The sequence below is a fragment of the Phyllobates terribilis genome, unplaced genomic scaffold (assembly GCF_046119375.1).
Source record: "Phyllobates terribilis strain yellow unplaced genomic scaffold, ASM4611937v1 Scaffold_12__6_contigs__length_324123572, whole genome shotgun sequence".
NCBI lineage: Eukaryota > Metazoa > Chordata > Amphibia > Anura > Dendrobatidae > Phyllobates > Phyllobates terribilis.
The window spans coordinates 279,188,107-279,205,300 of record NW_027362772.1 but is presented as its reverse complement, the minus strand read 5'-3'; the positions used below and the strand labels follow the sequence as shown (position 1 = coordinate 279,205,300).

At 41.9% G+C, this 17,194-nt stretch overlaps 1 protein-coding gene and 1 long non-coding RNA gene across 2 annotated transcripts in view; one reads left to right on the top strand and one right to left on the bottom strand.

Annotated features, from left to right (window-relative positions):
* LOC141172618 (uncharacterized) overlaps positions 1-17,194 on the top strand; it is a 126,909-nt gene that overhangs the window by 15,010 nt on the left and 94,705 nt on the right. The gene's annotated exons all lie outside the window — the stretch shown is intronic.
* On the bottom strand, positions 3,621-16,347 carry LOC141172614 (indolethylamine N-methyltransferase-like). Its single transcript, XM_073657017.1, has 5 exons — positions 16,208-16,347; positions 11,671-11,722; positions 10,457-10,634; positions 6,371-6,578; positions 3,621-4,180 (listed from the first exon to the last, which is right to left on the bottom strand). The coding sequence occupies exons 3-5, from the start codon at positions 10,605-10,607 to the stop codon at positions 3,751-3,753; spliced, it is 789 nt and encodes a 262-aa protein (XP_073513118.1). The 5' UTR covers positions 10,608-10,634; positions 11,671-11,722; positions 16,208-16,347; the 3' UTR covers positions 3,621-3,750.

Here is a 17,194-nt window from a genome sequence, read left to right as displayed (position 1 = left end):
GTAACCCAAAATTGGAAGTAACTGCTACTATGAAGTTGAGCCGGACAGTGTACATCTAGACTATAGCCCCCGTCTCACATAGCGAGATCGCTGCTGAGTCACGGTTTTAGTGACGCAACAGCGACCTCACCAGCGATGTCGCTATGTGTGACACTTTGCAGCAATCAGGCCCCTGCTGTGAGGTCGCTGGTCGCTGCAAAGTGTCCTGGACCATTTTTTGGTCGTTGCCCTCCCGCTGGTCAGCACAAATCGCTGTGTGTGACCAGCGGGAGCAGCGATCAGGCTGGTAACCATGATAAACATCGGGTTACTAGAGGCGCGTGTGCCCCTAGTAACCCGATGTTTATCATGGTTACCAGCCTGCTAAAGTGAGCGGTAACCTCCCGCTCACTGTAGCAGAGTGGTAACCATGATAAACAACGGGTTACTAGGTGCGCGTGTGCCCCTAGTAACCCGATGTTTATCATGGTTACCACTCTGCTATGTGAGCGGTAACCTCCCGCTCACCGTAGCAGAGAGGTAACCATGATAAACAACGGGTTACTAGGTGCGCGTATGCCCCTAGTAACCCGATGTTTATCATGGTTACCAGCCTGCTCCTGCTTCAGCAGGCTGGTAACCAGGAGCAGGACATCGTGGAAAGATTCTTTCCACGATGTCGCTGCTCCCCTGATCGTTGGTGAGCCTGCCTGTTTGACAGCTCACCAGCGACCACATAGCGACGCAGCAACGATCCCTGACAGGTCGTATCGTTGTCGGGATCGTTGCAGCATCGCTAAGTGTGACGGGGCCTTAAGGTCAACATGTTGTTATGATCTGCAAACAAGTACTAAGGAAAGAAGGGGAAAGCTCTCCCTACAGTAAGACTAAGCTGAATCCCTACAATGTAGCAGGCTGCCTGTTCCTAGCGAACAGACCCACCTTAGTCCTAGGCTAGTCTGAACGAAGACCTATAGAATAAAGGGAAGGGGTCCCTAAATGAACTAAGGACTAGAACAAAAATGGGACACCTCCTGAACAGAGAAAGTTGTTGCAAAACACAAAAGATAAACTGACATAAAGGTACTAGAGGTCCCAGAAGGACCAAGCAAACTGACAGAGAAAGGCACAGAAGCACCTGGCTAGCAAAGCAGTCAAACAACACTCAAGTACAGCACAGCCAAAAGGGCAGAGCTGGAATATAAAGGCAGATGGTCACGTGACCGCAAAACACAAGATGGAAAAAACAAACAGGAGGGTTCTAACACCAGCAGTCATGTGGTCACTGGATGTAGGAAGGGAGCAGGAGCTAGCGGGTCCCAAGAGGTTGGATTTACACTAATATTCCAGCTCCAATTACAGGGAAAAAGAGATTGTAATAAAATATATTTAAATGTCCCCCCCTTCCAAAATCTTTTCTGACTTTACGGGGGGAGGGGCACAATGTGTGAAATAATTGAAAAATAAATAAAAAATACATAAATAAATAAAGTAGGTGAATAAATAACAAAAATAGCCATTAACAATCCAAATCTCTGTTACTAACACTGCGCCCATGAAAAAAAAAAAAACAACAAAAAAACATGCCCGAAATATAAAGGTAATTGTTACAAAGATACAAAGAGGGGAACATATGTTAAAATGTATTTAAGTGGTCCTTTGTGGTTATAAAAAAAAATGTAAAAAACATACATATGTAATTCATTTTCCCACTGATATCACCTGATGTAGTAAAAAAAAATATTAAAAAAAATGAAAAAAAGACTATGAAAATAACAAATATTAATCCTCACGTATCATGAAAAAAAAGTCTAAAATTATTTGAATATACGAATGAGAAATTTTTTTACAGTTCTTCTAACCGCATGTATGAAAAAATCTAAAAATGTAACTGTTCAGGAACAAGGGTCCTGAACTAGTTAAGTTTGTAATTGTAATTTTACGTTGTAATTGTATTTCTACCTAATTTTGTATGAAAAAAAAAATATGCTGAGAGGCGTTTTACTGACAACTCTACTCGTCATGTTTCTTTACTGTCTGGGGGATAGCTAAAAGGGGATTAGTTATTGCAACTTTGCGATGAATCAGCTTAAGTTTCTATTTTCGCGTATTGACTAATACAATAATGTTTATTGGACGTTACATTTCACAAAATAAAAAAAAAATGTCTAAATATAGTAATACACGAGGGATATATTAAGGCGAAACTATTATAAATCATCCAAATATACAAACTGACTGACTATATTTGGAAATAGTCATTTAATTTACTAAAATGGGTAATCGGACTTTATAACCCATCTTGTTGTTGTGAATGTTTCTGACAAAAATGTGTTAATTGTATTTGAATTTTAAAATTTTATCCACAAATTCCAGATTTTCAGGACTTTTGTCAATATTTTATCTTCAGATATTTGTCAAAATGTCTTCTTCTGGTCCAGCACTTATGAGAAGGATTTAAAGTTTAATACAAAAAAAAATTCTAAAAAAATATTATTTTATAAAAGATTAAATATAATCTTTTATGAAAAAACTATTTTTTCACCTTTTATTTCTATTATTTTTTTTTAACAAACTTCAACTCCTTCTTAAAAAATATCTCCCACTACAGGGCACTGTTGTGGTGTGGCATTTAAGGAAGTAAAAACTGACTATTAATAAGGACATACAAAAGGAAAATTCTTTGTGACACGCACACTTTGTGAGGTAGACAGTAACATTTCTGAATTGTTGGGAGTTTTCTTTTGTTTCTTTAAAACACAATTATTCCACCTTCACAAAAAGGATTGCAAGAGAAATGAAGAAAAAAAACATCTCTGATTGATAATAATTTCAGATTTTTTTTCTGTGACTTGTTTCTGCTTTCTAGTGCATTAACAATGAAGAAAATAAAGTGTATTTGTAATTCAAATGCAGTAGGACAGATTCAAACTTGACCATATCATTGATCACTCTCACAGAGTCTGGCACTACTGCTGGCACCTCTCCTATTGCTCTATCCCCCAATCAATGAAATCTCTGTATTATTCACAGACTACTACACTCATTTTCTTAATTGCTGACGTTGTACAACACATTACTATCTGTAGTATTTGTCCAGTGTTTTAAAGCTTTCTCTTTCTCTATTTATTACTGGGCTGTGAGCTCTGATATCCTCTCGCTATCATAAATAACTCTAAAATGGCTGCTGCATTCCCTGCCTCGGCTTTTATACAGGCTCTGACAGTGATAGCTTTCAGGGCATTATGGGGAATTTCTTGTGGCTTCATTTGTGGTCATGCCAGCCTTCTATCGTTGATGCGATCTTCTGCAATGTATAAAATAATAGCAGACATTTTTTTGGCAATCCATGCAAATTGGAATGCAAATTGTTTGAATTCACCAGGATCATAATATTCGACACAAATTTGATTTGCATTAAATCAATTCTCTCATCTACTGTATAGTCAGTGGACCTCTAAATAATTAGTCAAGATATTACTCTAATGTCACTGGAGGGTCAAATCTACCCACCACTTCCTATCCAGGTCTTCACCATCGTGGCTACTTACCTATACTATTAGATTCACAGGTGAACTCAACGATCGATAGTATGAAAAACTGTAGAATTTTAGTTGTGTAAATATATCCATTATCTCATATTTTATTTATTCTTGCCAAAGTCAACCCAACCCCAAATCACAGCATTACTTTTTGTTACATCATGTTTATAAGTCAAAGCATGCCTATATATTGTATACAAGCAAAAAATGGTGGCTTAAGAATCTGATATTACTTTGGTTTACGTGCAAGAATGAAATACTGAGCATCATAATCAGCAACATCCATCTGTGATTTATCCCTACGTGGAGAATACACCGTTTTTTCAATCAGGTACCCGGCTTCTTTGAAGGCCATCTCCAGCTCTTCCTTCTTCGTGGTCATAGAGACAAAAGGTATTTTACCAACATTATAAAAAGTAGCATTCAGCACACTTGCAATTAAAAGGTGACCTCCGGGTTTTATCAAGTTTTGGAAATTTTTCAGAACTTCACAGAATGACTTTATATCTTTACACGGGGCTTCAAGGCAAAGACAAGACAGGAGACAATCCACCGGTGGCACAACGACAGGGTCGTAAGGGTTTCTTTTCAGGGCGTCACATTTCAGGACTTCTTTCACCTTACTGCGGAGTTTTTCTGCCTTTTTCTCATAATTCTCCCTTCAAGCATAAAAAAAATAAAGTGTTATATAGTGTAACTTGTATGTTATAGAAGTGATAGCAGATACCAGACCAAAATATGAGATTAAGCGGGCTCATGGAGACAATCTCAATCAATATTTCCTAAGAGAGCGATACAGAGAAGGTGCACCACTTGGGCACCTTCACCAGTGGAATAATTTGAAGCTTTTAGGCCCCAATGCATAATCTCCAATAGGGCCCCAAACGATCATGGATCTTATAGTATAGTTTAGTCTAGAGAATACATGTCAAACTCTGGCATGTGGGCCAAATCTGGCCCACAGGGTGGTTTTATTTGGCCTGCGATACCAGACCCACCACTCCTATGTGTGGCCATTATTCTGTATAAAGGACTATGTGGTGCCCATAATACTGTATCGAGGCCTATGTGGGACCCATGATTCCATATGGAAGACTTCGTGGGCCCATTATACTGTATGGAGAACTATGTGGGGCCCATAATACTGTATGGAGGACTGTGCGGGGGCCCATAATACTGTATGGAGGACTGTGTGGGGTCCATTATACTGTATACTGATTGGCCCGAGACTTTGTCCAAGTTTTTCATTTTGGCCCTGTGTGTTTGAGTTTGGCACCCCTGATCTAGAGGGACCTTTTTTGCCCCACTTTGCCCGGGTTCAACTACAACCTCTGCAGCCACTGTAGTTATGTCCTTGCTCCTCACTGAGATTGTATAGTGCCTCCTTGAAAGGCTAATCATTTCAATGGCCGTCCTATTATGTACCAAAAATGTCTGGAGGTCCACAGCTGTCAGTATGCGGTGACTTGTGGTGTCCTCTTAGAATGCAGCCATGGAACCTCATCTATGACATTCATATGCCGTTATAGGACAAGTAAATAGAGTTCATGTTTATGATACAACCCCTTTAAATAAGTAAGAATTGTGAATTTTAATTATTATTGAAATTTCTACTACTCGGTCTCCCTCTTACTAGATCCTCCCCTCTCCAATTCATCCTAAATGCAGCAGCCAGGATCATGTTTCCTGTCCAGCCTCTACACCTATGCCTCCACCCTGTGCCAGTCATTGCACTAGTAGCCCATCCAATACAGAGTCCAATATAAACTTATCTCTCTCACCCACAAAACTATCCACTGTTCTGCACCACCCTACATCTCCTCCCTCACTCCCTCATCTCTGTCTACTACCCTACCCGTGCCCTCCATTCCGCTAATGACCTAAGGCTAACATCCTCATTAATCCGAACCTCCCACTCCTGTCTCCAAGACTTCTTGCGAGCTTCACCAATTCTCTGGAATGCACTACCCAGGACAATTCGATTCATTCCCAATTCCCGTGATAACCTGATTTGCAAAAGCTGCCACCAGCTCTCTGCAAATCTCACGCATGCGCGTGGCTTTCTTCACTCTCGTCATTGTGCCCCTCAAGCTGGGTGTATGCTTCCCGGCTTCAGAGGTGCACAGCGTTTGACTGGAGGTGCAGAAGACACCTCACATCCATGGAGGAGCCGAAGAACAGCCGGACTCAGTAAGAACAAGAAGAACAGCAGGTGCAATGTGAGTGAACAAAACATGGGTGAAATTTGCAGAGCTGGCGATGACGTCGGCTCTTGGTAATTATGTTATCACGCCCAGAGGGGCATGATAACATGCTGAGTGGGACTACGAGTCTGGGAAAGCAAACGCCCCATCGTCTAGTCAAAGGGTCCATTTGCATATGATAAATGGACTTTAAAAATACTTTTTCTAAAGATCTGTTTGTGTCCAATGAAATAAAGAAACTTTTAGGCAGTGAGTTCAATCAGTAACATACAACTGCTGGTGGTTTAGGGCCATGGGGGACTGTCAATTTCTCTTTAAATATACTAATGAGGTGCCCGATGCACCCTTGGTATGGCTAAACATTTGCACCTTAATTCCAAATTGTTTTCCATCTATCTCTGACTACTGTAAAGTCGGAGCTGTCAATCAAAGACGAACAGCGTCAAGATAGATGTGAAACAAGTAGGTGGAAAGGTGCACGGGATTTTTCGGCTATGACAAGGGTGCATGGAGCATTTTATTAGCATATTTAGATAAAGAATGTTTTTTTTGGCAATGGATTTGAACAATAGAGGTATGTCTCTTTCAAGGTTCTCTTTTTGGTTTGAACAGTCAGGGGTATAAACTTGAAAAAGGTATTATTACCCGTTTCCTTCCAGCTCACATACAAATTTGATGACGTGAGTCCAGTCAAAAGCGTCCGGATCCTTTTTCAGCCACTTTTGCAATTCGGCACGATTTTGCTCAAGGAAATCCGAGACAATGATTTTATCAAACACTTCACAAGCCGAGAAGAGGTGATAAATGGTGGGTCCAGAGCCAAAATCAAGCAGAGTGTCCCCTCTAATGCCACCTTGCAAGACAACACAGCAAGGAAAATATCAGGTTAAAAAGTAATATTATGAGAAATAATTTTTTTTTTTACCTTAATAAAGATGCCGGTCTGGTGCTGAAATGCGTCGGTACTAATAAAATCCTTATCTGAAGCTCTAAAGCTCTTCATTTCCTACAGCGCAGCCTGTCTAAGGTGATTCTATCCATTCTGGTAAATTATGAGAAATTACACATAGGGGGCACAAACCAATTCTACGTAAGGGTAAGGGAGGGGGTGATGACCTGTGTAAGGACCATTCAGTTAGCACAGATAACACAGGGAACTGTTCACTGTCAATGGATTTTACTTCTGTATCTCAGATCCAAGATTCTGTCTTTATCTCTCTTGTGTTTCTTGGGGCCCATTGTTTAGTTATATGCAAAAATAACCTGACCCTAGTACACCAATTTTTTATTTTTGCTTCTATGTGTTTCCGCGGCGCCATTTCAGATTTCGGATTATCATTGCGGAAAAATCCGCAGCACAACCATTTCTTGTGCGCAAACGGGGCGAAATCGCTGCCATTCACTTGCACTGGACCGCATAACATCCGCATGTATACATGTGGATGTTATGCAGTTCAATGCGCGGATGGTACGCGGGTCTGGAGAAGAGAAGACTCTCATCCGACCCGGGTATCATTAGTAAAAAAAAGAATTACAAGGTAAAAAATAAAAAAAAACATTGTACTTACCTCTCCGGTGGCCCCCAGTCTACTCTCCGGTGGCGTCCTCTGTCCTCGGCGTCCCGCGGTGTTCTGAAAGGATCTGCGCTGACGTCATTTAGCCATGTGATGGTCAAGCGACCGCTGACGTTGGCGGTCGCATGACCTGTCAGCTGACTAAATGACGTCAACGCATGTCCTTTCAGAACACCGCGGGACGCCGAGGACAGAAGACGCCACCAGAGAAGGAGACCGGGGGCCACCGGAGAGGTAAGTTTAAGTTTTTTTTTTATTTTTTACGCTTGAATTATTTTTTTACTATTGATGTTGCATTTAAAGCAGCACAAGTTGGTCACACACTATAAATCCATGCCAGTTACATGGATTTATATTGTGTGACCAACATGACAAGCACTTTTCCAAGTGATGCTCACAATCACTTGGAAGAGCGCTTGAAAAAACGCATGCGGAAATGCATGCAAAAACGCTTAAAAAATGCTTCTCCCTGGCAGAAAAAAACGCATGTAAAATCTGCATGCGTTTTTTCTGCCAAGGAGATGCAGAAATGCTCAGGAAAATTTCTGCTTCATTTCTGCATCGTGACCACATAGCCTTATTGTTGTCTTTTATTAGAAATTTGCTTCTTGTGTTTTATTAGAGATTTGCTTGTTCGTCAGTTCAGACTAAGGAATCAATGTTTCTATTCAGTGACAGTAAGCAGAGGAAGCAGTGTGGGCTGGATCTTATGCATAAGGCCAGACCTAAAATTGGTAATCAGGTAAAGCACTCATTCCATTAATCTTGTTAGTGTCTCAGAGGCCTCAACCATTGTTCTCCCAGTTCCTAGTCCCGTTGTGTGGATGGGGGTAGTAGACCCAGTGGAGCCGTCACCACAGGGGGTCCCTGTGTTTCCCGAGGGCTGACCTTAATTCCCGGGGGGGCGGCCTGGGGCATTTAGGACACAGGACACTGACGAGAAAATGGAGGGGTTGTTGCTGGCTTGAGTGGGATACACGTTCTACGGTCATGATATTCGTCGTCTGGAGGAGCATGGGGTGTGACTTCAGACTATAGCGGCAGCCACCAATGCACAGTTAGCTTTGGGGGGGGGGTGTTTCCCGAGGGTTCGGTTTAATTCCGGGGAGAGATTATTTCGGACACTGACGAGAATTTAGGACACAGGACACTGACGAGAAAATGGAGGGGTTACTGCTGGCTGGAGTGGGATACACATGCTACGGTCATGATATCTATCGTCTGGAGGAGCATAGGCTGTTACTGCAGACTATACCGGCTTGAGATACAAAAGCTGTGGGCCAACCAAAAGTTGGGAGACAGTGGGTATCACCTAGTATGGGGGCAGTGGAACTATCAGCTCCAGGATGGGATCTTGTGGACTGGGGATATTGCATTGTGACTATTTACCTGGAATTGCTGTAAGACGGTGGACGTAAGGTATAAAAATAGTTACATAGCTAACCTTCCTAGATGATTATTACAACGCACAACCTCACATCTTCACAAATACCTTTAGGAAGAACTAGAATATTGGCTACATGCCACTTTGCCCAACTTGGTTGCCCAGTGCACAAAACTCCTTACATCCATATTGCAAAATCTATTTCAAAGTCTTCGCAGAGGAGTCAAGACTTTTGCAGCAATGATGACCAACACCATATTGATTCCCATGAACGTTTCAACAAACACAGACCAGCGTGATGATTGAGTATCTATCACCAGTGTCGCTCGGCACGCCAAGTACCAAGAGCAATGAGTGAGTTAGAGACTCATTACTGCTGCTGGCTGTAGCCTTATGTACTAGCGAGAGAACAAGGAAGATTATATAAACGTTTCCCAAATCTTTTCCGTTCTATCTGCTAAAATTTCTTTAGGGAAAATGTTGACAAAATAGTATAGGTCAAATAACAGATTCCCACACTTCTAGCTCAAAATTCTTCTTGAAATGCACTTAAAATATCAATCTCGCCAGTTATTTACAAAGTGTAAGTGTTGATGGATCCATTAGCACATATTGCAATGTGTGCTGCCTTATTTTAAAAGAATGTGAGAAGAATATCAGAAAATGTAAATCATATTTTTATCTTAAATAGATTTTTGAAAATTGTTGGATGTTTCTTTCTCAATTTCGCATATCATTATTAAAAAACAAACAAACAAACAAACAAAAATCTTATAATTTTCACACTAGTAAATAGGCCAAATGCTAAACTCATACTTCCTGTTCTGTACCGAAATATATTCATCAGTTTCATTATAATCAGAGATAGGATTAAAATGAAAGATAACAGTTCTGTATACAGTAAATAACATAGGATCTATCATTCACATGTCACAACTCACCTTCTCCCCCTCCTGTACTGCTCTATATACAGTGGATAAAACAGCATCCACCATTCACAATAGGTGATATCACAGCTCACCTCCTCCTCCTCCTGTACAATGACTGATAACACCTCTATATACAGTAGATAACACATGATCCACCATTTACAATATGTGATATCACAGCTCACCTCCTCCTCCTCCTGTACAATGACTGATAACATCTCTACATACTGTAGATAACACAGGATCCACCATTCACAATAGGTGATGTCACAGCTCACCTCTTCCTGTGCAATGACTGATAACACCTCTATATACAGTAGATAACACAGGATCCATCATTCACAATAGGTGATGTCACAGCTTACCTCCTCCTCCTGTACAATGACTGATATCACCTCTATTTACAATAGATAACACAGGATCCACCATTTACAATAGGTGATGTCACAGCTCACCTCCTCCTCCTGTACAATGACTGATAACACCTCTATATACAGTAGATAACACAGGATCCACCATTCACAGTAGGTGATGTCACAGCTCACCTCCTCCTCCTCCTGTGCAATGACTAATAGTAAGCCTAGTGGCCAGTGTGAAAATTGCATTTTTTTTTTTTGTAAATGGTGATATGAAATGACTCCACCAATCTAATATTTATGCCCAGAGGATATGTAATACTGCTTAGGGCTGGAATACTCCTTTATATATAGTTTACAGCCAATACATTTACTTACTAAACTATTGATATGAACGATCATTACAAGCTACATAAGATAATTAAACAATTTCAAACAACTGACATTTTGGAATGGAATTGAAAAACAAAGTGAAAATAATGACTTACCTTTAGTGAAAGTTTCATGTAGATTTCGTATCACAAACTCCGTCCATTCTCCATAAAGCAGTCCTTCCTTTGGCTCGTAGTATGTCTGTAAGTAATCTTTGGCGTCAAATTCATCAACATAGGCTTGCGGGGAACTTAAATGGACGGCCATGTCTGTCCTCAGGTTCTCTGTTAGATGCTTTAAAGAATGCAAGACGCAGATATTAACCCTTTCCCATAAAAAATGAGATATCTTACTAATTAAATAGCATTTCCACCAGAGTCTCCTGTAAGAGTTCCCAGATTTTTTTCTGAGGTCTCTTGAGTTTCTTACAATTTCTGCTCAGCTGTTTGTTACAAAGTTTCTCTTATCACAGATAACCCCTTAAAATAATATGGCTTGCCAGGAAAATGGAAGCTGTTCAGAAGAAGCTGTTTACTTTTTGCGCTTGCTGCACATTCATAGTTTATCCTTAGATGACCCTTCTACTTTTATTCGTACCTTGCTGTGGATTTGTATGCATGTTAGTTTTTTAGAGCATAAGACCCATACTAGCTAATAGCACTGGTTGAAACTAACAAATCCCTGTAGGATGCATTATACTAGAAATGGTTGGTGAAACACCAACTTACGAGGAAGAAGTGTTTAGGTTTACCCATAAATTCCGACAGTATGGCCACCTGTGCTCCAGATCTTCCAAAGATACTTTAACTTTTTGGTCTTGTTTTACTTTCTGTGTAGTCCCTGTTAGACCAACACAAAAGAAACTGCTCCCACTTGGGACAACATTAGGACACGTGAGCGCCCCTTTGGTCCTTTATCCTCTGCATCTTTATTCTGTATATTTTACCCTTCCCTCTAGGTGAGTTACATTATCATATATGATTGCAACTGCTTGAAGATCTGTGGTTTTGCAAATGTTTTACCTCTAGGCAACCCCTTCAATAGCTATAATGCCATTGGGTTGAGCGAGCATAACATATCTCTATCAAAAAACAAATTGAAATACTTTGTAGCAGAATTGTTATAAAATTTACTTGTGAAAGTGTATTTCCTCCTCACTTGGTGGGGATGGGAAAAAGTCTTGGGGTCTCCCATGATAATTTGCAAATATGTACTTAGATTGCTGTATAAGAAAGAGCAAGCTTCTTTCTAGTACATGGTTGTAACTCCATGTGATAAGTTTTCCAAAATTCTATCATAATAACATGTGCAAAAAAAAAAGTCTACTCACCACTTATAGATTCCAGGTGTATGGAACTCTGTCCTGATCCAACGTATGCCCACTTAGAAAAAAACAAAAAATTAGTTCCTGCTCCCAGATAAAATTTCTATGCTTTATTTGTAAAAGCTTAAAATTGCATGGCACTAGGCTGTCAAAAATTGCGATACAAAAGAGAAAAAACAACGCGTTTTGACCGCGAACTGCAGTCTTAATCTGAACTAATTTCTCTCCAAGCATGCGAAGATTAAATATGCAAATAAATCAATCATAAGTAGTAAAAAACATCTATAATATAACAGTAGATGAGTCCCTCTGTCCGAAGCCTCTATAGACTGTGCAGTCTGGCTCCAGACAGAAGAACGGATCCAGCTGTTATAGGTAAGAGGAGTGTATGGCGCCAGAGATCGCGGTATACGTAGGCACTGGACATACTTAACTGACCTGGAGGAGTGTTGCTGCGGCGCCTCTGTTCTGGCCGGAGGCCGGGGGCGGACTGCGGCGTCGGAATGAGGGATGAGGGGGACAAAACATACCAGGATTGGGGATGAGGGGTGCCATACATACCAGGATAGGGATGAGGAGTGCCATACATACCAGGATTGGGTGATGAGGGGGGCCATGCATACCAGGATAGGGATGAGGGGTACCATACATACCAGGATAGGGATGAGGGACCATGCATACCAGGATTGGGGAGGAGGGGGTACCATGCATACCAAGATAAGGATGAAGAGTACCATGCATACCAAGATTGGGGATGAGAGGGGCCATACATACCAGGATAGGGATGAGGGGCCATGCATACCAGGATAGGGATGAGGGGCCATGCATACCAGGATTGGGGATGAAGAGGGCCATACATACCAGGATTTGGGATGAGGAGGTCCATACATACCAGGATAGGGATGAGGGGCTATGCATACCAGGATATGGATGAGGGGTACCATGCTTACCAAGATAGGGATGAGGGGTACCATGCATACAAGGATATGGATGAGGGGCCATACATACCAGGACAGGGATATGGGGTGCCATACATACCAGGATTGGGTGATGAGGGGGGCCATGCATACCAGGATAGGGATGAGGGGCCATGCATACCAGAATACGGATGAGGGGCCATGCATATCAGGATTGGGGATGAGGGGGCCATGCATACCAGGATTGGGGGATGAGGAGGCCATACATACAAGGATTTGGGGATGAGGAGGACATACTTACCAGGATAGGGTTGAGGGGTGCCATACATACCAGGATGGGGATGAGGGGTACCATACATACCAGGATAGGGATGAGGGGCCATGCATACCAGGATTGGGGAGGAGGGGGTACCATGCATACCAAGATAAGGATGAAGAGTGCCATGCATACCAGGATTGGGGATGAGAGGGGCCATACGTAGCAGGATAGGGATGAGGGACCATGCATACCAGAATTGGGGATGAGGAGGGCCATACACACAAGGATTTGGGATGAGGAGGTCCATACATACCAGGATAGGGATGAGGGGCCATGCATACCAGGATATGGATGAGGGGTACCATGCTTACCAAGATAGGGATGAGGGGTACCATGCATACCAGGATATGGATGAGGGGCCATACACACCAGGATAGGGATGAGGGGGGCCATACATACCAGCATACGAATGAGGGGCCATGCATACCAGGATTGGGGATGGAGGGGTGCCATATACCAAGATGGGGGATTTTAACAGAATTTGGGGACATCTATAAAATAACCAGGGATTTGTCCTTCTGTCCGAAGCCTCTATAAACTGCACATGCGTGACGCACCTGCACAGTCCTGCTCCAGACAGAAGAACGCATCCAGCCGTTACAGGTAAGAGAAGTATATGGCGCTGGAGATCGTGGTATGCGTAGACACTGAATGCATACTGCGAACTCCAGCGCCATAAGTACATACCTGACACGAAGGAATGTTGCCACAGCACCTCTGTTTTGGCCGAAGTCCTGGGAAGGAGTGTGGTGTAAGAATTGGCACCATTTTAGTAGAGACACATTGGCGCCGGACAGCGCAGTATGGGCACACGCGTACTCTGGCACCACACTCCTCCCCCGGCCTCCGGATGGGGGCAGCACATAACAGGATGGGGGCTGCACATAGCATGATGCGGCAGCACATAACAGGATTGGGGATCAGGTTGGGGGCTTCACATAGCAGGATGGGGGCTGCACATAGTAGGATGGGGGCTGCACATAACAGGATAGGGGCTGCACATAAGAGGATAGGGGCTGCACATAACAGGATAGGGGCTGCACATAAGAGGATAGGGGCTGCACATAACAGGATGGGGGCAGCACATAACAGGATGAGGGCAGCACATAACAGGATGGGGGCTGCACATAACAGGATGGGGGCTGCACATAACAGGATGGGGGCTGCACGTAACAGGATGGGGGCAGCACATAACAGGATAGGGGCTGCACATAAGAGGATAGGGGCTGCACATAACAGGATGGGGGCAGCACATAACAGGATGGGGGCAGCACATAACAGGATGGGGGCTGCACGTAACAGGATGGGGGCAGCACGTAACAGGATGGGGGAGCATATACCAATAAAAATGCTCGCCACCCGGGCATAGAACGGGTTCAATAGCTAGTTACATTATAAAAGGTCCTGCAAGGGACACATGACAAACAACAAATACAGTTTGTTTTGAAAAGATCCTAACTAGAGATGAGCGAATCTAAGCTGTAAAGTTCAGAGTTCGTAACAGACACATCCTGAACTCCGAACATGGACTTCTCCTGGAAGTGTTCCGAGAGAGACATAGAGTGACTCTGCTTCCTTTGGTAGCCCCCGAGCCCGTTGGACTAAAGTTCAGTTTTACCCGATGGACCCGAACATCTCATCCCTAGTCCTCTCATCCCTAATCCTAATCCAAACAGCAATTCCAAAAATATATCCCATGGATACTGGGATAAATATCATGTGCCAAGAATCACCAGAAAAAGTCTTCTTTAATATTCACTGCAGGGTATTGTCAAGACTTTGAATATATATACAGTATATATATATATACATATATATATATGTGTGTGTGTGTGTGTATATATATACACATACAGTGGCTTGCGAAAGTATTATCCGCCCTTGGATTTTTACCTATTTTGTTACATTACAACCTGTGTGTTTAAATATTTTTGTAACTCGATTTGTGTGTGATGCATCAGAACTAAATAGTCTAAGTTGGTGAAGTGAGAAAAATATAGGCATAAATTAAATTTATGGGATCAAATAACTAAAAAGTGGCATTTGCATATGTATTCACCCCTTTTGCTATGAAGCCCCTAAAAATGTTTGGTGCAAGCAATTCTCTTCATAAGTCCCATGCTTAGTGACAGGACGTCCTCCTGTGTGTCATGTCTGTCACTATATACACTTTACCTTTTCTGAAAGGCAACAGAGGCTGCAACATCATTAAGCAAGAGGCATCACTAACCAAACAACACCATGAAGACCAAGGAGATCTCCAATCAAGTCAGGGACAAAGTTGTTGAGAAGTCCAATCAGGGTTGGGTAATAAAAAATAAAATAAATCTCCCAATCTCTGATGATCCACCAGAGCACTATCAAATCCATTATCATCAAATGGAAAGAACATGGTACCACAACAAACCTGCCAAGACAGGCTGCCCACCAAAACTCTCAGCCCGGGCAAGGAGGGCATTAATCAGAGAGGCAGCACAGAGACCAAAGGTAATTGTAATTGTAAGGCTCGTTTTGAGTTTGCCAAAAGACATGTGGGAGACTCCCCAAATGTATGGAGGAAGGTGCTGTGGTCAGATGAGATCAAAATTTAAACTTTTTGGCTACCAAGGTAAACACTATGTCTGGAGCCAAACCAACACAGCTCATCATCCCAAGAACACCATTCCCACAGTGAAACATGGTGGGGGGGGATGATTTTCGGCAACAGGGACAGAGAAAATGGTCCGAGTCAAGGGGAAGATGGGTGGTGCAAAATACAAGGATATTCTTGAGCAAAACCTGTTTCTGTCTGTCAGTGATTTGAGACTGAGGTGGAGGTTCACCTTCCAACAAGAGAATGACCCAAAGAATACTGCTAAAGCAACACTCGAGTGGTTTAAGGGGAAACGTGTAAATGTTTTGGAGTGGCCGATTCACAGCCCAGACCTTAATCCAATGAAGAATCTGTGGTCAAACTTGAAGATTACAGTTCACCAGAGGAAACCATCTAACTTGAATTAGCTGGAGCAATTTTGCCTTGAGGAATGGGCAAAAATCCCAATGGCAAGATGTGGAAAGATCATAGAGACTTAAAATAGATTCTTTAAAAGATAAGAAAGAAAGTGCTTGACAAAATTTCAACTCTGTAGACAAACAAAAATAATCTTCTCTAACAGAGAACATAGTTAAGGTTCTTGCCTTTCAGTAATCATTATTTCCCTTTTTTTCCTTACCTTGACTTTGCTTATTTTATTAGTTGGTATATTAAAATAAAATTTAGAAAAAAAAAAAGTCATGTTGTTAGTAACAGTGTCTCAGAGCCTCTTACCTCTGCTCCTTTGCTTTCTCCAGTCTGGGAAGGTTTAATAGTAAACTAGCTCAGGAACTGGTTTTAACATCGAAGTTTTTCTTTGCTTTTTTATGCTGCAGTAAATCAAACGTGTTTCGTGAGCAAACATTCCTCTTGATAAGAATGCTATGGTTTCCGTTGTTTACATTAGGAATTTTGGATTAGGATCTTGTCACACAGTTCCAACATAATTACAAATTGTATCCAAACTCGGACAATGATTTTTGGCTGTGATTTCATATAAGGATTTGAATTAGCTCATACAAAGAACAACCCAAAGAAAGTTCACTTCTCAGTCTAGTTCGAGATGTTCCTCCTGAGCTGAATTGCAAAAAGCGTCATTTACACACATGAACAAAATTGTTGATATCTTCGGTTAAAGTAACAAAAACTCACGGTGGTCTGCGAAATAACTTGAAACTGTCAAGTAATTTTCGATTTCAATTTACTGAATAATTAACTGATGAAAATCAGACATTATTTTGGAACTGCAGTTGAACAGAAAAGAAAAAAAAATGCAAAAGGCATGTGGGACAAAATGTAAAATCTGTTCAAAGAATGCAACTCATCGCAAAAGCTGCATGAGAGAACCAGTCTAAAGATAAAATTACTGCTACTAAAACTGTATAAAAGAGCCTCAGCAAAGAAAATGAGGTGCAGCAATACATAAATGCTGGAAATGATTGCACAACTGAGATCAGTGGGTGAGGATATAAAAGGCAGCCATCTTGCAGCCATATTGCTATGAAATGTAACTACAAGCACTAATAATCAGGACACTGTTAATGGTAGCAATTAGTGATGAGCGAGCGTGTTCTGTTAACCCTTTCAGCGAGCATGCTCGGGTGCTCGCCGAGTATCTGCAGCGTGCTCGGGTGTTATGTTTGAGTCACTCCATGCTCATGATTTGCTACTGTTTTGACAGCTTTAATACATGTGAGGAATGCCTAAGAAACAGGCATTTGT

What these genes read in the sequence shown, in the direction of transcription:
- LOC141172614 (XM_073657017.1), bottom strand. Translation starts at nt 10,607, where the DNA reads ATGGCCGTCCATTTAAGTTCCCCGCAAGCCTATGTTGATGAATTTGAC. An exon ending in ACATGAAACTTTCACTAAAG is followed by an intron (nt 6,579 to 10,456) that starts GTAAGTCATTAT and finishes TTGTCTTGCAAG; the next exon opens with GTGGCATTAGAGGGGACACT. An exon ending in TGTGAGCTGGAAGGAAACGG is followed by an intron (nt 4,181 to 6,370) that starts GTAATAATACCT and finishes TTATGCTTGAAG; the next exon opens with GGAGAATTATGAGAAAAAGG.